This window comes from Scleropages formosus, chromosome 14 (genome assembly GCF_900964775.1).
Source record: "Scleropages formosus chromosome 14, fSclFor1.1, whole genome shotgun sequence".
Taxonomy (NCBI): Eukaryota; Metazoa; Chordata; class Actinopteri; order Osteoglossiformes; family Osteoglossidae; genus Scleropages; species Scleropages formosus.
This window is the reverse complement of record NC_041819.1, coordinates 22981019-23003887: the sequence shown is the minus strand read 5'-3', so window position 1 is coordinate 23003887 and position 22869 is coordinate 22981019. Positions and strand designations below refer to the sequence as shown.

The following is a 22869-nucleotide window of genomic DNA, read 5'->3' as shown; positions in this document are numbered from 1 at the left end:
TTCGGGGATGATGCTCTCTTCCACTGAGCACGAGTCGCCAAGTCATCGAGTCGTAATCATAGTGACTATGGGGGGGTTGACCACGTTTTGAAAGCCGCGTTATTGCGCGCGGAATTAGAGAGCGCGTCCCGAATAAAACGCGTTGTTATGGAAATATCAGCATTTTGCACCCTGCCCTTAATTTCATCATGTGGCACTACACGAACAGCGCCTGTCAACTTGTTCTTAACTTATTGTAAAGAGAAAAAGTTTCCTACTTTGCATTTGTTTAGTTTTTATATATTATAATGTAACGATCCGCGTTACTGATTTAATGTAAATAGTTGCATTGTGGGAAATCTGTAAATAATGTCTGTAACCGCTGGGGACACTTCGGGGGGAAATGGTGGGTTGACTGTCTGCGACTGTGTGGAGGGGAGTCTAGAGGCGTTACGAGAGACTAGGAAGGCTGGCTGTAAGCGCAGCTCCTGAAGGAAAAGGGGTTCTCGGCCCGAAAGCATCATTTCCCTTCTGCTGGTGTTCCAATAAATCGTTCGTTATGAACGTTGCCTCCGCGTCCTTCTTCGCCCCATCCAAACCCACGCTGCGCGCCACAATAATATAAGTTACATACTAGTGTTTGTGGACTTAGGTACTAGCAAGTAACTCCTTACTTGTAATGACCTACACAGTAAATTATTCTTTACACTGATTGGTAGCTCCAGTTCTTTGTGTTGATAACTTTGATTTGCTTTGTGAGAAGCTACACTGTGTCCGTTTCCAGGTACAAAGGTTGTTCGCCCTCTTTTGACCTACAGGTATAAATATAAAAACCATCACGTCACTGTAAATCACGTACAATCGGAGCCTGTGAACAGACTGGTTCTCTGGGTGGGAACAGCCCCGAGGGTCTTTCAGCAGGAAGATCCTCTTCTGAAGTGAAGGTGCTGTGGTTGGAGCCCACCTGGACCAGGTCTGCTGTTAGGGGGAATAGTGGTCCAGGGTAGGTAAATACTGGGATATTTGGACCATATCTGCCTCCTGAGGTTATATAAGCTCCTCCAATCAATGAAGACCAACAACGGGAACAGGCTGACCTGTGGCATGTAAAGAAAGCCATCGGGTTGCCGTGGACACCGCACACGTAGCTGGAGTAGTACTTTTGGTCATTTGTACTGTAACGTGCTTTGGGAAACAAGGCCTACATGTTATTTTTGTTCTTTTTTTGTCTTCATCTTTCTCACCTTCCTCATCTGCTTTGCCTCTGTCTTTTTAGTCATCGTTGTCTTTTTCTTATTCCTGTTTTGTCTCGTTTTCATCTTTGTCTGCTTTGCTTTTTTTTTCCTCCATCATCATCATTTTTTAGTTAAAATAGGTGCTATAGTCTGCCTTTACCTCAGCACTATAGTATAAGTATATAGTATAAACATTCAAAAAAATTGTCTTGCTTTAGACCCCTATGAATTCATTTGTTGTCCACTCATTAATTTGTAATTATACGGGATGATGTCTCTGGACATTACTTTTATGCCTTACTTTTACATTTTTTGACTGCATACCACTGTTTAATGGGGTGCCAAAGCAGAATTATACACTCTTTGGCCTACTCTGCTGCAGGATTAATGAATGATGGGCTGAGTGTTTAAAACTGTTTTTATTCATTTTAATTAAATGAGACTCCTGGCATGATCACCAAAAATTGAATAAGGTTAAAAAAATGTTGCAAAACATTTATACGCTGTGAAAAATGTGTTGGATTTTGTCATTCAGTTTTCATTCAGGGATTTTTCTTAGGCAGTGAGAAATAACAGACCAGTGTTGATTTAAGAAAAAAAACACGTGGTGTTATTTTGCCTTTTTTTTGTCCTGTTGAGTGAAGCTAGGGGAGTTTTACTGACTCTGCTGGAACATGGAAAAAATAAGGTCAAGGTGGACAGTAACTGTCTTTAATGGCATTATTAGGTTACTCAAAGCACGGTTTAATGTAGCCTCTGCATTCTTTCCTTAATCTATCTTCACTTTGTCCTCGACTGAGAGCAGACGATATCCCTGTTCTAGCTGCGCATCACAGATTCCACGAGAGGACAGAAAGCAGTTTGACGAACCATTGTGGTATCCTCTGGGGTGGGGCTGAAGAAGTTTTATAAGCTCCGTCGAGGGTGCGGGTCCGGGGTGGTTTGGTGGACGGAACGTTGGAAGCAGGCCGGTAGGCTGAGTGGAGTCACCGAAACCTCAGCATACGTGCTGAACATATACACTATGGAGGGATGTGTAATGGAAGAGGAGAAGGTGAGCGGCAGGATGGGGTTGGAGCTTCAGTGGGTTGTTTTTTTTTCTGGAACCACCCCATTTTCCCCATCCCCAGTGCCACGCTTCATCACCCGGGATTGCGATAGCAACAACACAGGATGGGGCTGATGGGACTGTGGGTCATTCTGTCATCGCCAAGCATGGTGTGTTGGTCTCCTCATGTGTCACAGCCAAAGGAGGAACAACAGCCCCATTTTTAAGGCCTAAATGGAGGTATGAGTTTAGAGAGGTGATTCAGAACACTCAGTCATCAGCGCAGAAGTTTTTTCCAGCAAATGTAAAATGTTCCTAATGAGGGATTTTCTCAGAAAAGCTTTTTCCTGCATAAGGATAAATGTATGACATTTTACCGCACACTGAAGCTGCCTGCACTTCTGCAAATAGGCTCAAGGAATCTTGTGCAACTGACTGTGCTTTAAACACATGTTTTTCAGTACTTGTTCACTTTGTGTCATTTCATATCAGAGTTACTAGAAATTTCTACCAAAACAGGAATACGCACGTACAGATGTAGTGTTTCGGTCTCTCGTACCGAGCGCTCAGCAATACGCTCTTCACACATTTATGTCATTTGCTCCCGACTGATGGCAGATTCCTGCTTCTTTTCTAAAATTTAATATCCTGCTATTCCCGAGGTATATGGCTTGTTTACCCTCAGAGGGGAGGCGCTTCCTGAGAATGACCGAGTCATGAAGAGAGTGCTATGAAGTGAGGATTCTTGGGGGAGGGGTGTGTGTTTGGGCTGGAGGGACGTGAGCAGGGTATAACAGGGTATAACAGATCCCACCCAAGGGGCAAATGGGACTCCGCAGTGGAACATTCAATCCAGCTACAATGACAGCGCCTCCCGTGTGGATTGTGTCAACTTACCGCTGACAGCCATGTGGCCAGCGGCGCACAAAAATAACAAAAAGGGAATGAAAAACAACCATGGCTCAGCACATATGGGACCAGCGTGTGACATGCGGCTGGGAGTTCTTCTCCGGACTGGTGGGACAGCTTTGACGAGGGCCCCCGTTAAAAGCAATGGCGGATATGCCCTTTTTGTTCTCCCTTGTAGTGGTTACCTCTACTTCCCCAAGGCCCAATCTCTTACATGATTCATCTTGTCACGCCATGGTTCCTCAGCGATTACCAGAATAAACTATGTTGTTATGTATATTCATATCTGGCAGCACCGATGCCTCACAGCTCCTGAGCTGTGGGTTCAAATCTGGCCCAGCCTGCGTTCGCATAGGTTTCCTCTGGTACTCTGGTTTCCTGTCGAATTCCATAGACGTGTTTCAGGTGAAATGGTGACCCTAAATAGTCCATGTTTGTGTTTAGGTGAGAGTGTGTGCTTTACATTGCTCCTCCGTACGAATGGGTGAAAGAATGCAGGTACTGCAGTATAGTTCTTCTAGTGTCTGCTAAATGAATAAATTCAAATATGCTCTCCGAGTAAACCATAATATAAGATTGGCCACATCATTGGCCAAGTACACTTATACATTCAAGAAGTTTCACACAGCAGGAGCTCATTCAAGACGCTGAGCATAATAGAACAGCATTAACGTAATGGAATAAAGAAGTGTGAACAAAGTACAATAAATATATTTATAAAACATAAATGTATGTTGCGAGATTTTTGTTCTGAGCAATTCAGTTTCCAAAATATGTGCATTCCAAGCAAAAATTACTTTGACCACACACATTTTCTGAACTGCTTGTCCCATATGGGGTCACGGGGAACCAGAGCCTACCTGGCAACACAGGACGCAAGGCCAGAGGGGGAAGTGACACACCCAGGACAGGACACCAGTCCGCCGCAAGACACCCCAAGCGGGACTCGAACCCCAGACTCACCAGAGAGCAGGACCTAGTCCAACCCACTGCACCACTACACCACTACACCCCCTTTACTTTGACCATTTTTAAGGAAATCACATAAAGTATGGAAGTTTTATTTTCACACAATGAATAAACATTTACATTTCTTAGTAGCAAACCAATTAAAACCCATTCATGTGGTTTTAGTTACATAAATTGAGAGTTCTGTCAAAAATGCTAAGATATTCTAGTCTGAAACATCTAAAATAATGAGATATGCTCTATATAAGTGCTATCAGCAAAATTGTTGCCGATCAGCATGTAGATCTGTCAACGCGTCACATCTGAAAAAACAATGAATGAACCGACACTTAAGGCAGTCTGTACTCACAGGTTTGTGCTTGTTGTTATAGAAGAAGAAATGAAACACAGGAAAAAGATTTTGATCATTTCACTCAACATGTTGGCGACATTTCCTGTTCTGCAGAAACAGCATTTCCCACAAACGGAAGTCGCTGATATTTACTTTTCCACACCATTCTTGCTCTGTTGAACAGCAACCGAGTGTAAGGCAGCTGAGATGTATTAAAAAGACAAAGGCATACTGATAATCTCTCTGTAGTGCATGGGGCCTGCGTGATCTACGGCATGAAGTCGTGGGGCCAAATCTTTGTCAGTTCATCATTATGGCTGGAAGAGCGGAGTTGTGACATCTGAGAAAGCACTGTCAGATCAGTAGATGAATGCGTGATGTGAAACAAAAACAACTTCATCTCTGTCATCCAGAAATAAGTGAATGATATTTCCTATGCAGCTTTTGTGCTGGAAAATAATGCTGATGCTGAGGATACATCTTCAGCACGGTCAGGCTTATGGGTCATGGTCCATCACATGCGGAACACGTCCACACTGGGGAGGGATGGAGAGGAGGGATTGGGCCAATCATGAGGGACCACATCATTTCCACTCTTCCTGCAGCATCCCTTTATTTTCAGACATTTCCCATTGCTGATGGATTCCATGTGGTCTTTTCCACAAAGAGCCCCTTGTTGTGCTATCATAGCTGCATTCTTGTAGGATATGAAACATGGTGGGGATCAATAAAAACGGAATTTGATGTAAATCAAAGCAGCCTGGGGTTAAACCGTGCTTTGCCGTTAACCTGAAGACACAAGCAGTACTTAGAATCTGCTGGGATCTCAAAGTCAACGAGAGTTCAACAGGCCCAGCGTAAAGCTCACATATTTTGGAAGGTTTGTGTTCAGAATGATTCAATGTGCAAAATATGTTATTTGAAAGCTAACGTTATTTTGACCACTTTTAAACAAATCACGTGAAGTATGGCAGCTTTCATTTTCACATAATGCATAAACATTGAAAGTTTTTGGGAGGAAAACTAAACAGGGACAACCCATTTCTTGTGATGTGATTTAACTACATAAATTGAGATTGTTATCAAAAAGACAGATATTTTGGTCCAAAACAGCCAAAACCTTTTGTTGAGCCCTCTTTATTATTTTAATTTCACTTCATTTAACCAGGTATGTTTACCCTGTTATAAAGAGCAGCTAATATGCATGGCAGCTCAGCAGGTAGCTCTGGTGCCCCACAGCTTCTCTGGTGTGCACTGCAACATAGTTTTGAATCCAACTTTGTCTGTGTGGAGTTAACATGTTCTCCCCACGCTTGTTTGGGTCCTTGTCTGTTTCAGATCAATGAAATTCAGAATCCTTATACTTCACTCTGTAGAAAGCATCTTCTAAATATATAAATGTAAAAACAAGCATCTAGATCTATTAAAATATTGCAGTGAGAATGCAAATCACCCAAATTTAAACCCTAATGCAGGTGGGAACAAGGACTTCCATGACTTAAGTGAAGAAAAAAAGAGAGAAAACACACTTTGGTTAAGAATAAGTCATGATAAACCATGATAATTGCACTCTGGGCCTAACACCCTCTTCACATCCATCACAGCAGGGACAGTTGGAAACATAATGCTTAGAGTTACTCCCCTTGGATTGAAAGGGTGCAGGTTTGATCCGCACCTCCAGCCATAGGATTCTTGAGCAAGGGACTTACCTTGAATTGCTCCGGTAAAAACTACCAAGCTGCATGAATGAGTAAATAATTGTAAGCTTCTAACTGTAATAATTGTAACCTTGACATTGTAAGTCACTTTGTAGAGAAAGTGTAGCTGAATGAATGAATATACTGATGCAGGTTGAGTTCAAGTGACCTCTTATGTGTTACCAGGTGTGTAAAACTGCCCTTACTGGAGCTCTGTCCTCCCCTCAGCAGCTTGCTCTCACCATACTGTAAAATTGCCATTAATAATGACTTCACTAATTACTTGCTTTAGGTCACTGTGTTTATGATAAATAAGTACATCAGGAAACCAGAGCCATCCAGCTGGGACACAAGCATGCAATGCATGTTACAAATGAAAAGATGTAAAGGTAATTGTATAAAGACATCTCTATACATCCTGAAGGTTGTTGGTTCAAGGTTCTCTCCTTGTAACAGCTGCGGTACCCTTGAGCAAAGTACTTACCCTGAATTGATCGAGTAAAAATGCTCAGCTATATAAATGGGTCTAACACCGTAATTTAAAGTTTATTTGGACAAAAGTGTCTGCTAAGCAATTAATTTACTGAAAAATGGGCTGCAGCTTAATGCATTCAACATAAGTAAATACATCCCAATGTAAGCCAGCTATAACGGTTGTCAGAAAGCATTGGTCAGCTCCTGGGATTACCGCGGTGCAAGAGCTGTCAGCTGCAGAGAAGCAGTTTGTGGGCAATGGTTCTTGCGAATGCGTGAGGCGTACGAAAGGGAAGTGGCGCTGAGCACGCGAGGGTGGCTGTTAACTGTCGAATCGGGGAACTGTGGTCAAGGTTGCTGTGTCTGAAGCGGTGGTGTCAGAAACTGTTAAAGCTGGCGCTCGCCCACCTGTCGGACCGCATTGGTGTCCCCAGACGACAGCTGTGGACCTTAGCGGCGGACGCCAGTGAGCGGTTGGCCTCGGGGCAACAGCTAACGCACTATTCCTAACCAAGCGCGGTGTTAGCGGTGAGCAGTTAGCGACAGTTAGCGACAATTAGCGACAGCTAGCGACAGTTAGCGACAGTTAGCTTCCTCAGTGTGTCTGCTGCCTCCAGACTTTACACCATTCAGTGTGTAACAGCATGGCTGTTGGCCACAGTGCAACACAATGGGAGTACACCTTGAAAACCAAACATTTTGCTTCTGTCCATTACTGACACTTATATTTACATTTAGATTTAAGCCTATTCATTTAGTGGATGCTTTTGTCCAGATTAATGTACAACCCAGAACAAACAAAAGCCCATTTCACCCACAGACGGAGAAATACAGATGCAGACGCACGATTTTCGAAGTAGTCAGTTTTTCTGATGTCACTTCTTTTTTTTTTTTTTGCCAGCATACATTTTGTGACTTGACAGGGATCAAGTTCTGTTTTTTTTTTAATAGCAGGTAACAGATACCTAACAAACCGGACACTGATCATCCCCTGCCAACATGCATGCGTAACTAAGTGCTTTCTAGGGAAAAACACGTTGCATCTGTAAAACACGCAAGCCAACCTGCTTCTCTACTGTGGGTTTTTTTACACAAATACTTGTAGACTATTCGTTTTCTTTGATTTGGATTGGTGCCACCTGAGTCCACGAAACCTTAAAATATGGGCTCACCCTGTTATGAAAAATTATCATCACGGCCCAACTATACTCGATCCCCTTGTTGTGGGAGGCCGCGTGGGGGAAGCTGGAGGTCCCGTAGGGGGCCAACGGTGAGTTATGCACGCTTTGGAGCTGAAGGGCTGGCTGCCAAAAGTCCCTGGAAAGAGCAGACAGCTGCCTCCCAAAAGCCTGACAAACACCAGGTTTTAAAACGGAAGAAAAGTCTCTGTGTGCGGATTTCCTCGGCAGACAAGCGGACTTGTTCACTCCCCCTGCGTCTAACACCTCGAAAGTGCAGCGTTATATGAGCAGCCCTTCTTTATTGGCCAGTGTGAGGGGGTGAGAGTGGTAGAAACTGATCAGAAATGCAATTATGACATGCCTGCGACAAAAAATATGTCTTGAAAGTCAAATGGTTTCATAGCTTTTTGCTCTTGTCCGTCGAGTTCATGCACCGGAAGGGTTCAGCTACACGTGTGAAGGTTGGGTTTCATCCCCAACCCACGTTGCCCCTGCGTATGGCTCGGTTCCTCGCCCCATGTGCTCATGCACACCTCTTGTTTTACTCTCAGCAGCTGCAATACTTTTAAAATAACAGACATAATAACAAGGTTTCGAAGACCCATTCTTTCCCACCCTGTATTTATGTCCACAATTGGATATCTGAAGAAGTAATTCAGGTAAATTACAGCGACAAAAGGGCTCAGTAGCAGTTTGAAACTGTAGCCTTCCTGTCACATGTTTTTAACTCGGTCCTGTCACTGAACTTATTTATTCCGTCTATATGAGGACAAGTCAAGCTATCACTTACAATTTTCATTAAAGAAGTAATAAGGCAGCTAAAAATAATAAACTAATGATAACTAATTACAACTAACTAATAAACTAACAATAAAATAGTAATACTAATCAAAATCAACCTCGTTAACTACTGGAATTGATTTTTTTGCTTAATTTTAATTTCAAAATTCAGTTTTCTCTGTGTTTCTGTTTTTAATAGATTTTCTAGCTTCTTCTTTTACTGCTTGTGATACAAATATCAAAATGATAACTTTAAACAGAAAAGTTATAAATTCAAGTTCAGTGTTCTGCTGAACCGTTAAGATGTGAAATGAACAACCTTAAGAATCGCATATTTTATTTTCTGAAAGTCTTCCAAAAAATAATCCCCGTTCCAAAATGCAGCCGAATCTGAGTGGTCCTGTTGTTCAAAAAAATGTGTTTCGTGGATGCGTCATGACAGCTTTTCCATGTGCTGACAAAAAGAGAAACTACATTTCCCAAACTGTACTGTATTTCTGAAATTGTTATCTTTTTTTAAAGACTCGATTCAATGTTTATTTCTCCAAGAAATGTCTAGACTTATAAAACATAACCCACTAATCCTAATCATTCTTTAATGTATTCTGGTGTGAACAGAATATGTTTGTAATTTGGAGCACAGGCCTCACTCACCAACCTTTGTGCAGATTGTGGAGCACACGTGATACATATTCCGTGACCAACGGTACACATTTCAAGTTTCAAGTTTATTGTCATTGGTACAAGTAACATGTACAAGTATCATGAAATTCTTCCTGAATGCTTCTCCACAGACTACGAACAAAAACAATAGAAATACTGCACAAAACAAAACAATGACAATGAGTAATGCTAATAAACAATAACAATTAATAACGGTAACAATAATAACAATAACAGTAGACAGCCAGAGAACTCAGAACGAGAGAATGAGAATGCTTAAAGTGGCAGTGTAATTTACCAATGTGCTTGGGAGGAGCAGTCCAGCTCTAGTTACTAAAGGTGGCACATTGGTTAGTGTTGTATACTCTTACAGCAGTGGGGTAAAAGCTGTTCCTGTACCTAGCAGTGCGGGTTCGAATAGACCTGAGCCGATTTCCAGATGGCAGAAAAGAGAAAAGTACCTGTATGGAGCAGCTGCCACACCAGGATGTAATACACCCTGTGAGGAAGGACTCCACAGCACACCTGTGGAAAGTTGTGACTGTGGTGAGCATCCTGGCTATTTTGTGATCTAATTAGCAAAAATCCTGGAAACCCTCTCACACTGGGTATCATTTTCAGGTTATTTTCTTTCCACCGTAAAGACCATCTACCCAAAGAACTGATTTTCTTTCACCTTTTTGTTTCTCCCTCAATTTCCTGCAGCACTTAAAGTTGTAGTTATGTGATTTGAACTTCATTTGTGTATCTTGCCTTCTGTCCTAAGGGTACATGCATGAACTTTTTGCTGCTCTACATTACATCTGTAGGACTGGTTTGTTTTCAGTTGAAAAATCTGTTATTTTTGGCTTGCAGTGCCTTCAGGGAATCACTGAAAATTCGACAAGTAAATAAAACCTTAATAAACACACGGAGTTGGCCGTTATGAGGTCTATCTGTGTGAGGACATGGGGGCAGCAGACAAAGCAGATGTTCGCAGAAGCACCGAAACCACTTGGTTTTTTTTTTCTTTCAATGGCTCAATTCATAAACACAAAAAATGTTTATTTCATTCCAGCTCTGGAATGCCTGGAAACTCGAAAGACATCTTTGCCGTTAAAACATAATGAGCGAATTGTAAAAGAAAGAAGCATGGGAAAACAGCAGCACATTCAAGCAAACAAATCAGTCCAAGAAAAAATAAATACATGAGCTCAGGGTGTGTAATATGAACGTGACAGGGAGCAACACTTTGACATCACACTAAAGCCATTCCTACGAATCCCTGCATTTGCAGCAGTACGATGTTTGTTGCATTCACTCATGCTTATCTGAAGTGTAAAGGACAGTTAGACCAGCCAGAGAGATAGAGCACAAATAGGGTGGGATGGGGTGGGTGTGAGAGAATGGGGTCAACTCTGATAACGGTGAGACTTTCATTTAATGGTGTCTTCTCTCACCGGGTGTCTTTTTTCAGTAATAATATATTCTGTGGACGATATCCTTGAGAGAACTACCAATTACATAAATACATAGCAGCTGAGAACACTATACTTACTAACTAGTAAATGTTCTTTACACATGGTCAACATAGTGAATCAGAAGGTAGCCCTGGTGAGGTGTGGGTTCAGATCCGTCAGTGTGGAGTCTGATACTCTGCCCGTGTTCATCTGGGTTTCCTTGAGGTGCTCTGGTTTCACCCCACAGTCCAAACATGTGTTTCAGGTGAATCTAAATTGTCCTTAGTGTGTGTGTGGTTGCTCTATGATGGACTGTCCTGTCCTGGGTGTCCCCACCTTAGCCTTACACCCTGTGCTTCTGGGATAGTTTCTGTTTTTGTTCTGCCTTTGCTGATTCCAAGTCTGGAAAACCAACCATCCATGTTCTGTTACCTTCAGTATTCTGAGACAAAGGCTTTTGGTCTTTTTCCCATTTTGTGCTGTGATGGATGTTCAACATGACACAGTGAAGGAACAATGTAAACCTCTGCATTAGGAAAGCAATTCCCAAAGCGCCTTTACTTTGAGCTGATTGGTGTTAGCTTGCCCTCTTGTGTCTCATGCTTCTACTGCAGCTGACATGCCATTTCACTGACTATTGTTACTATGCCTTCTGTATAAGGAGTATTCAACTGGAAACAGCTTCACTTAAATTTGTGTGTGCCTTTCTTCATCACTTCTTCATGTCAAACACGTATGGTGGTTAGGGCCATCGCATTACATTCTTAAGCTCCTCAGTTTGAATCTCTGCTCCTGCTGTAGTACCCTCCATCAAGGTACTAATCCTGAGTTTGTATAATAAAAAATACCTTGCGTGAATGGGTAATTGTAATGTATCTGATATTGGAAGATGCCTTGGGCAAAGGTGTCTGCCAAATTCAAAAAAGGTCCTATAAAAGCACATGGCTGAAACTGCTGTTAGCAGTGAAACTCATCTGTCTTAAAATCTTTATGTCCCCCTGGCTCTTTGTCTGAACAAATATCACTCTTACAGTATAACTTTAGTAGCCCTTTTCATTTCAAACTCTGCAAACATTGATGCTCAAATATATATGTATATATACACACATATATATATATATATTATATAATTCAAAACATTTGAATGAACTGATTGTCATTAGTTGGCTTGCTGCTCGACTTTGAACAGTTTTTAATAGTACTAATTACATCTGCACAGCAACTATGTGGAGAATGCAAGTAATCCCTGTACTACTCAGTTTTCTCCACAGATTCAGCCAATCAACTTCGAGAGTCTCATCCTCGACCAATCAGAAAGCGCTAACATGGACCAATCCGATCGCTCCTCTGTGCCACTCTGGCTGCGAGAAGTTGCTCTGCTCCACGCGAGCTTAAAAAACTGATTTAAGTTATTACAATGCAATTAAAGTTAGCGAATGCATTAATATACAAAAGAATAAATAAATAAACGTAGACATGTAAAGAGAGATCCGTCTATTCGTGTCTGTCTGCATTTGCGGTAAGCAGACAGATGTGGTCGTGGAATTTGCAGGCACACTTTATTAGCGGTTGGTGTTCTTAAGGGCCGGTTTTGGCATATTCTTCCAAGGCACTTCTGTTGCCACACAGAAAACCAGCCCTCTCATCCACCCACGGACACGGCCATGCTGGGCGTCCTACTCCCCTGCCTTCTTCTGGGTCTCCAAGCGTCCGGCGTGTCAGCGACAAAGGAGCCCAGCGCAGCCCGCTCCCTCGTGTGGGGCCCGGGGCTCCAGGCAGACGTCGTCCTGCCTGCGCGGTATTTCTTCATACAGGCTGTGGACGGGGCTGGAACAAGGTGAGAACGGAACCGCAGTGACTGTACCCAAAATTACTTCGTAACAACCAAGTGTCTCGATGCATGTGCTGAACTATTTAACTTTCAAACCAGAAACAAGTGAATTATTAGAGTGCATATTTAAGCGAAACTGCAGGTTTCAACATTTCCTCACACGACGAAAGACCACGGTATCATTATGTTAACCGCAGACCTCCACTTCCGGAAACGTGACGTAATTCCTAATCGATTACCTCTCATCCGACGGGCTGCGCGCGTGCACTGTAATGGTCCAGTTGGAGAAAATTATTTTAACTCGTCATAATCCAACCAAAACGCGGGAAACTAGACAAAAATAGTAGAATTTTTAAAAAATTTTTTTCTTTTTTTTTTTTTTTTGTAAATGAGAGTGACTGGGCCGGAGTGGGTGGGTTGTATTTTGGTCGGTGCCACTTTTCTTCTTGTGGAAAAATCTAAATCTCCACAGGGACACTTTTTGCATACCCTTTGGTTTTCAAGTCAGGTAAATGACCACAGGTTTTTCGTTAGAACTTGGTGTATTTTACTACCAAATGCATAACAAGGTTTTGAACTCCCACCATGCTGAGCACCTAAACAGCAAGTTCAGGAGTTACAGTTCTTGATTTTTTTTTTTTTAGTTTAAGGGGACAAATCCAAAACAACCTAGTACTTCAAACTGAAGTAAAAAATGTGATTCAAACTTTAATGTCAAGTAAGTGATGTAAAAATAGGTGTGAGATCTATTGTTCTTTGTTCAATTCCAATGCTGTTGCTACATGGAGGGGAGTTTGTGCTGGTGTTGTCACTGATATCCCACAATGCATTGTGCAGTTTTACATCGTCCCCTGGCGAGAACACCTATGAGGTAAAGATCACCACTCCGGCGGAGGAGTTCACCCGCATCTGGGTCCAGGTGCTGGACCGCAGGGATGGCTCCTTCCTGGTCCGCTACAGGATGTACGCCAGCTACCCATCCCTGACCATCGAGATCCTACTCAAGGGCGTGCATGTGGCCCAGTCACCATACCACCTCAAAGGTGAGTGCCAGCGGGGTACAGTATGTCTGTGTTCAACGATGCCTATACTCAGAATGCAGTCAGTGACCATCTTGGTACCTGTCTGAAACCAGAGCGGCATATTTCCATATGTGGTATATTTTGTGCCTTGGATTTGTAGTTGTATGTTTTTCATAGCAGGAAATCTTATTATAAAGATAATATTCCTAATATTTATTGAGCCATTTACCTGACACTTTTTCCCAAGTGTCTCACAACTCAAAGTAAATACAAGTGCATTCCACCAACAGATGAAGAGATGCAGACTTGTTGTTCTCTTAAATTGGACTATAGCCACTTGGTCCAATATCAATGCAGGCACATATTACACCAGTAGCTGCATATGGAATGGATGAGGAGCCCCAGCATGCTCCGTGTCACATTTGACTGAACTTTCTGAGTCACGAACCTGCTCTGTCCAGTTATATTCGTAAGTTGTCGATGAACTGTAGTCCAAAAGAAACAGAGAAATCATGAATGAGACAAACCCTTTGGATTAATGTTCTCTAAATAAATGCATGGAGTTGTACATGTTTGTCCATTTCTCAGATGTTCACATGCAGTCCTTCTTAAAGAACCCCACTTCCACCCCCAAATGCAGGACCTGTGTATCACGATGGCTGTAGCTGCCCCCAGCCTCAGACCAAGGTTTGGCTGAAGCATATGCGCTGCCCAGACTCTGTGCCTCAGATAGAGCAGGACCTGTCGTATTTCCCCAGTGTGGACCCGGACCACCTTGCCCAGGAGGTGCCTCGCCGTTTCGGCCGGAGGCAAAGCTTATGCCATTATACCATCAAAGACAATCAGGTATGCTCAAACCTGGGTTTGAGTCCCCCCCATACACATCTGTGTAGAGGAGATCCAGGATGCAGTTGTGCAGGATGGCTGCTCATTTCTGTTCCTCTCCCCACCAACACTCATGGTGACATGTTCACTCCTAACCTTTATGGAAGAGTAAAGACTAGTGTTTCTCATCCTCCATCCTTCTGGATCTTAAACACCTGAATACACTATAGGCAGATTTACCAGCCTTGTTTGTCGTGTGCCATCGTGAGAACCCGTTTAGTCCTGTTCTTCCAGGATACTCTAGTGTAAATACCTGCGGTTTGTCTGTCTTCAGATTTATATTAAAACTCATGGAGAACATGTGGGATTCAGAATCTTCATGGATGCTTTTCTGCTCTCTCTGTCCAGGAAGGTAAGGAACATTCAAATTCATGTCTTCAATAGCTTCTTCCACTGCTGCTGGAGTACCCTTGATTGAGGTACTTCTCCTGAAGTGGCATGGTGAAAATTAGCCTGCTGTATAAATGGGTAAATCTTTATAAGAAGTCTATTGTACAATAGTCACATTGTAAACTGCCTTGGGCAAAAATGTCTCGCAGATAGATAAATCTTTCATCACAGTCATCATTTGATACCCTTTAGGCATAGCTGCCAATCCTTCCTATTTTCCCAGAAACACTTGAGTACAAATGTATAATTTTTGTTGCTAAATTTCGCTTTCCTAATAAATAACCAATCGCACACACAACCAACACCCACACACTTGTCTTTGATCAGTTTTTTCAATCAACAGTTTGTATGGATACTTGCTTCTGGGCATGAGCATCATATTCGGTCCACGTGATCACTTCACGAAAGCAATCGCAGCTCAGATTCCTGCATGATCGTTACAAACTTTCATTGCCCTGTCTATCAAATCACTTTCTCACTCACCATAACCACAAGTGTACAGGTGGTGAAAATCTTAGGTGCGTTCGGCATAAGTTACAGAAAATATACAAACTGCAAAAAATATATAGAGTATACATAATAAACACCTGTACAGTATGTACCGTGTGTACAATATTCACATGATAAAATATATAGTATGCAATATCCAGTGTTGGTGGTAAGCGCAGTCTGGGAGGTACATTGAGTTGTGCATGTGGTGGCATTATTAGTTGTTTGCTGGAGTTCAACAGTCTGGCCTATGAGAAAAAGCTGTCGTGCAGCCTGATGGTGCAGGATTTGATGCTACGATACTGTTTGCCTGATGGTAGCAGCGAGAGCAGTCCATAGCTTGAGTGGCTGGAGTCTCTGATGATCCTCTGTGCTTTCTTCACACACTGCCTGGTGTAGATGTCCTTGGAGGGAGGGAAGCTCACCTCCGATGTGCTGGGCTGTCCGCACCATTCTCTGCAGAGCTTTGTGGTCGAGGGCGGTGATGCAGCCAGTCAAGATTCTCTCCACGGTGCAGGTGTAGAATGATCTGAGGATGTGGTGGCTCATACTGAACTTCCTCAGCCATCTGAGGAAGAAGAGGCACTGGTGAGCTTTCTTTACCACTGCCTCAGTGTGAGTGGACCGTGTGAGATCCTCAGTGACATGAACACCAAGGAACTTGAAGTTGTTGACCCATTCCACTGGTGTCCCTTCAGTGGTGATGGGGTTGTGCTCCCTGTCCTGTCTCCTAAAGTCCACTACAAGCTTCTTGGTCTTCTTAATGTTAAGCGAGAGGTTGTTTTCCTAGCACCAGTGTGTCGGAGTGTGCACCTCATCTCTGTAAGCCGTCTCATCGTTGTCAGCGATCAGACCTACCTCCATTGTCATCTGCAAATTTGATAATGACATTGGAGCTGTGTGTGGCCATGCAGTCGTAGGTGTATAAGGAGTACAGGAGATGGCTGAGAACACAGCCCTGCGGGGCTTCAGTGTTGAGGGTCAATGGGGAGGAGATGCTGCTGCCAATTCTGACCACCTGGCATCTGCCTGACAGGAAGTCCAGGATCCAGCTGCCAAGGAATCTGTTCAGGCCCAGAGCGCGGTCTGTTGCCCCCACATTTCACTCTGTATTTCGGTAATATAAGACCATATGACAGTAAAACAATAGCGATGATGATAGTAGTAACTCCATCCTTGTCTCAATTGTTTTCCCATTGGAGGTTGGCAGCTATGCCTTTAGGTTTTCATCAGCTATCATATTTTTGCCATGTGACCTGAAGGTGGCAATGTGACATTGTTTTCCTAGGTGAAGTTGCCTGATGTGGAGTTTTTTGTGAACCTTGGGGACTGGCCGCTGGAGAAGAGGAAGCCCTCAGAGAAACTGCATCCCATCTTTTCCTGGTGTGGTTCCAGTGACACGCGGGACATCGTCATGCCAACTTATGACCTCACAGAATCTGTCTTAGAGACAATGGGGAGGCAAGCTATTATTTCAAAGCTTTTAACATGTTTAGTTAATATCTTGTGATTTTTTTGGTCATACTAAACCTGCTCTTGGATTCAGCATATATGACCACCAATATGTTTTAATGACAAAGGTGCAGTTTTGCAATAGCTAGTGATGTGGATGTCTACTTTTGACTGTCCAGGTAGACTTTGTGTGTAAAGTTGCCATTTCTATTTTATGTAATTTTGTGGTTTGTTCTAGAGTGAGTTTGGACATGATGTCAGTGCAAGTCAACACGGGTCCCCCATGGGAGGAGAAGAACAGCACAGCCTTCTGGAGAGGGCGAGACAGCCGCAAGGAGCGCCTGGAGCTGGTAAAGCTGAGCAGGGCTCACCCGGACCTGATTGATGCTGCGCTCACCAACTTTTTCTTCTTCGAGCACGATGAGAGCCTGTATGGGCCAGTGGTCAAACACGTCTCCTTCTTCGACTTCTTCAAGGTGAGAGGAGCAGAATTCATCACAAGAATATTTGACTCGCAGCGCCTTGCTTGGACCGTGTGGAGTGTGCATGTTCACTCTGTGTTTGTTTGGGTTACTCCCTGGAACCACTTTTTCTCTCACAGTTCATAAACCTATTTCAGTTGAACTGTTGACTCTAAATTGCCTGTAGCCTGTGAGTGAATGAGCATATGATTGCACTGCAATGGAATGGCATACCCTTTAGGGTGTACTCTACCTTATGATTCTGGGATAGACTCTGGACTGCCATGACCCTGCATTAGCCAAATGCTTACTGATAGTGGATAGATTTTTGCCTGCTTTTTGGATGCGTGAATTAGCTTGTTTTAAGTAGAAATGTGAATTGGTTGTTAAAAAGGGGGGGGGGGCAAATGAATTTGACATATCAATTATATCAAAACAGACTATCCAAAAATTATGCAGTTATCTTTACAGTCTTAGATGTGTATGGGAAGTCACATGTTATCCTGAGAACTCTGTCCAGCATAAAATCAGATGTTGCCTGGTTCAATACCCTAAACTGATGCGGTCCTGTTATACGAATGAGATCATTTAGAATGAAGAAAGCAGCACGTTTGAGGCCCACCTCTGCTCATTCATGTAGGTGGCACGGATCACACGGGGTGTGTGTGTGTGTGTGTGTGTGTGAGTGAATGTTGACTTGCTCTGTGCAATTAAGCACATTTTCTACTTCGATCCAGAACATAGAGGTGTATTACTGCTCAAAGTCTCCAATTTCAGATGTGACAATGTTGCTAAGTTAAATACACAAGGAAAGGAAAGGTATGTGAAAAGGATCTGACAGTACACAGATACAACAGTGAGCTGGTCAAGTTGTTTTTCCAGCTAAATTACGTGGAGTCTTGCCATGTGCAATATATAAAAATAGACCTTCCTCAAACTTAATTTTTTGCTTCTAAAGTGCCTCACTGTATTTAAACCTAATTAAACACAATATGGGGGGTGCAGTGGCGCAGCGGGCTTAATCGGGTCCCACTCTCTGGCGGGTTTGGGGTTAGTTCTGCTTGGGGTGCCTTGTGGCAGACTGGCGTCCCGTCCTGGGTGTGTCCCCTGCCCCCTCAGCTTTGCGTCCTGTGTTGTCGGGTTAGGCTCTGGCTTGCCGCGACCCCGTTTGGGACAAGCGGTTTCAGATGGTTTGTGTGTAAACACAACGCAGAAATGAGGGAGTATTTGGTAAATGGGGCAACAGGGGACATAATGGTTAGTCCAGACTTGCAGTCTGGAGGTCCTGGGTTTGAATCTCCACTCCAGCTGAAGTACCCTTGATCTTAAACTTGAGTACCCTTGAAGAGTTGTAAAAGAGCTTAGTGAAAAATCTGTGTCAGATTTATATTGAGTCATTTAGCTGACGCTTTGCTCCAACGCAAGTTAGTTTTAATCTGCTTATAATTATTTACCCATTTACAAAGCTGGGGAATCTTCTGCAGCAATTTAGGGTAAGTAACTTGCTTAAAGGTACTATAGCTGGATTTGAATCTGTGACCTTTGGGCCCAAAGGCAACAGTGCTAACCACTATGCTGTCACCTGTCCCTATAAATGCTCATGGGAACACTGAAGAAAATTTCAGAACAGAAGTTTTATTTAGCTACCAGCTGCCTCATTTTCACTCTGGTATACATCTAAAGCCACACGTTACAAACACCTGAGTTGCTACAATTAGAATAAAGTGCTCTAAAAATGGGTACAGAGTTTAAAAAAAAAAAAAAAAAAAAAAAAAGCTTGTGTAACAATAATGAATAATTTAATCAGTATTTTGTCCTCAGAGTCAAGCCATTGAAACTGTGTCATTTTTCTATACAAGTTCTATGTTGTCCGCTCTCCCCAGTACAAGTACCAGATCAATGTGGATGGCACGGTAGCAGCCTACCGGCTGCCGTATTTGTTGGCGGGAGGCGGCTTGGTGCTCAAGCAGGACTCTGAGTATTATGAGCACTTCTACAGCCAGCTTCATCCCTGGGAACACTACATCCCCATCAAGAGGGACCTCAGTGACCTGTTGGACACGATCCGCTGGGCCAAGGAGAACGACCATGAGGTATCCAGCTGACCCAAGAGTATGAGCAACAGGATGATGATCTAGTACATCAAAGCATGGGCGCTATATCAGAAGTCCTCTTTTTCCTAGTAAAATGTAGAACATCTTCATTCCAAGCAGATCTCTGTCAACCCCTCCTGCTGTAGTATATTTAAGGTACTCAACAGTAAACATTACCCAGTTGTATGAATTGGGTAAATCAGTGTAAATAATTGTATGTGAAAACCAAACATTTTTAAATTGCATTGTAGGACAGTGTTAGATGAAAGAATATCATTTGTCCCCCATCTTGTATCTGAATGTGTGTGACAGCCAGTTTGTTTAAGACTGAGCGCTTTGAGTATTGAAATAAGTTTTTGATCAGAAAATATAGTTATTGTGTAATGTTTCCTGAGGGTAACAAGAGCTGCCACCTGGACGACAATTTTCTTGTGATCTCACTGCACTGCATCTGCTTTCAGGCGAGAAGGATTGCGGAGGCTGGTAAGCAGTTTGCCCGGACACACCTCATGGGGGACAACATATTCTGTTACTACTTCAAACTATTCGAGGTATGGGCGCACACATTTATATTTTTATTTCCTGTTCTTTTCAGAATTAATCAATGAGGAAATTGTAACTTTTGGAAGGGTAATCAATTTTTGCTAAAATATTAACCTGTATTTAGCTGATTCCTCTGTCCAGGGCAACTTACTGTTAAATACTATATTTAACTCCATACAGTCATTCACCCATTTATACAGCCGAGTAATGTGGCACGCTGACTGTGACAGGATTGAGGATTAAACATGAAGATGGATAAATGTCAAAGGGGCTACTGACAGTTCGGCAGGGAAGATGAGTACCTCCCTTGTCAGTATCATCTTACTTTTCAAGGAATTTTCTTTTAAACGGCAATAAAAACTTGACAGTTTAAGCATTGGCTGGAATTCTCTGAATGTTCTTATCTGTATCTCATGTTGAAATCTTTGCTGTCATATTTATGATGTTTTCAAGGACACTGGGACATTCATTTGTCACATGGTACCAAAATGGTTTTGGTCAGAGAGGTAAGCAGGTTGGTATAGTGTTCAGAGCTGTCACCTTGTAATCTGTAGGCTCTGGGTTTGAATTCTTGCTGTAGGACCCTAGATCAATGTACTTATCTTGAATTAATATAGTAAAAAGTACACAGCTGTATAAATGGGTAAATAATTGTAAGCATCTTAGTGTACAAAGATAATATTTTATGTCACCTTGAACAAAGTTGTCAAATGTAAGGACTGGACACTGGGGACTGGCTTTGATACAGTAAGCATTAGCCCTTTGTGCTAAAACTTGAACAAACGAGTTCCTTAATACCATGGTAGTTGTTCCCAGACAGTGCTAAGGTTTCACCCAATTTGATATCCCATTAAATGATTTATGACAGTCTATCAGAACTTTTAGCCAGTAGTCATGCTGTCCTCAACCCTGACAGCCCCCATTCCTTATGTAACAGATGCCCCACCTCTTGTCAGGGTCAGGATGTAGAAATGACACTTGGGATTGTCGATTGTAAATTTGGAATGCGATAAGTGTGTGTCAATCCCAAGATAACCACACTCTCATATTTACCCATAGCTACTAACCTCAGCATCCTCACACAGAAACCTTCAATCTTGGCTCATTGACCTCTGTGTCCCTCACTCACTCCTGAGGAAGCAGCATTCTTTCCCCTTTTCTACACCCATTGATGTGAATTCATAGTCATCTGCTTCTCGGGTCATAATGTACCTGTGAAAAAAGCTACAAGCACTATGATCCCTTGAGTACAGTGATAATGAACATGATGTGCAAAGACATAGTTGAGCCTCTGCTCAAATCATTACAGTTATTATTACATCAAGACCTTAGGCTACCTTTCAGCATTGCTTAAGCATGCTGAATTAATCTGTAATCCTTATTATTTTTTAGCTTTCCAGAACTAGTTTTACAATGTGAATTCAAGTATGGAACATTCTCTGCAAAGTTCTCATGTTGGTGAGGGTGTCCTCCCACAGTCCAAGGACATGTTTCAGGTAAAATTGTAACTTTTACCTGTTGTATGTGAGAGATCACCCTGTGATGGACTGGTATCCCATCCAAGGCTTACCCTGCATCATGCTCTGTGCTGCTAGAATAGAATCTGGACAACCGTGACCTAGTATTGGAAGTGGTTCGTTGACAATGGATGAATGAATATAGCCTTTTTTTTGGCAAATAAAATACAACAGCAGGGGTACTTCTAAGACTTCAATCTGGTTGCAAACCACATTGTTTTACCCCTCTGGATCCAGTTTATTTTGCAGCTGCTTTCAGAACATTTGCAAAAAAGTAAACAATCCTTCAAATGTAATTGAGCTGTTTCCTTGCTCTTCAGAATTTTCATTATGATTTTATCTTCAGGAGAGTGATTAAATTGAGGCAATACTGATGGGATACCAGTCCATCACGGGGCAATCTCACATACAAAAGGTAAAAGTTACAATTTTACTTGAAGTTCTCACCTTTCTTTGTGCTCGCTCGCTCGCTCTTTCTCTCTCTCTCTCTCTCATAGGAATATGCTGCTCGCCAGGTCACTGAACCCAAGGTGCGGGAAGGCATGGAGAAAGTGGAGCAGCCAAAAGACGATCTCTTCCCCTGTTCCTGCCACAGGCAGAGGGTACAGGACACACGCCGGCACTTTCTCAACATTTCTCTTCTCTCTGGACTTGAGCTGTACACAATTTCAGTAGCTCTGTTATTATCTTATTTAACAACTGATTATCATATGTCAGGAAAAGGTGGATAAGACTTGTACGGCCATCTACTCATCCTGTGAAACTCCCTCTGTCTACAGTGGATTAGTAGTGTGTTTATTATCTGATCCTTTATCTCCAAAGGAACTTAAACTTTGAGGTTTGAACATTAAGATACTTAGTGGGTTCCCCCCCTCCCCAGTTCAACACTCCAGCTGCTGCTCTTGTCTAAAAAAATATTAACTATCTAAAGGACTGATTGCCTGTTGGGAAGCAAATATTAGACAATACTGAATTCTCTTGACATTTTTACAAAAATTGGCCAGTCAGGGAAGTCATCCCGGAAAGATGATAACCCCGGTTTCAGGATCAGGGCAGTTGGTGGTGTTCTACTTGCAGGCTGGGTACAGGGAGTTATATTGCCTGTCACCGAAATCTGTAATTTTAAAAAGGCTGATTCAGGTACTAAAACCATATGCGCATCTTTTATGTGCACATAAAACAATTGCATCGACATGTTGATTGTTAACATTTATTTTTGTTCATGTTTGAATTGTTTTACAGGCTATGGATGAACTTTGACACACGGGAGTCCCACAAACTGGCATGAAGTTTTATTTGGTTGCTATGGCTAGTAAACATTTTTATTATAAAAAAAAAAATATCTGGAAGAAGTTATACAGTTATGATTTTATAATAAATTCAACATTTGTAGGAAAATATTTGTTTATCCAGATTTGTCACATGATTTCTATGGCTAGTGTGTATGGATTTATGAGTCTCTTTGAAGATGTCTGGTTTAT

General features: G+C 42.5%; 1 protein-coding gene across 4 annotated transcripts; it reads left to right on the top strand.

The window, feature by feature from the left end:
* Positions 1-12064: 12064 nt before the first annotated feature.
* On the top strand, positions 12065-22786 carry poglut2 (protein O-glucosyltransferase 2). Of its 4 annotated transcripts, XM_018743076.1 has the most exons (11): positions 12065-12224; positions 12315-12542; positions 13374-13579; positions 14199-14404; positions 14718-14795; positions 16611-16783; positions 17013-17250; positions 19119-19328; positions 19790-19879; positions 21886-21990; positions 22631-22786. In XM_018743076.1, the coding sequence occupies exons 2-11, from the start codon at positions 12370-12372 to the stop codon at positions 22646-22648; spliced, it is 1497 nt and encodes a 498-aa protein (XP_018598592.1). In that variant the 5' UTR covers positions 12065-12224; positions 12315-12369; the 3' UTR covers positions 22649-22786. The 4 variants fall into 4 exon arrangements, 3 of the variants coding, with proteins under 3 accessions (XP_018598592.1, XP_018598594.1, XP_018598593.1); XR_001965712.1 differs by lacking the exon at positions 22631-22786 and adding an exon at positions 21264-21367 and having other exon boundaries at positions 12065-12542; positions 21735-21961; XM_018743078.1 differs by lacking the exon at positions 22631-22786 and having other exon boundaries at positions 12065-12542; positions 21735-21961.
* The last annotated feature ends 83 nt before the right edge of the window (positions 22787-22869 follow it).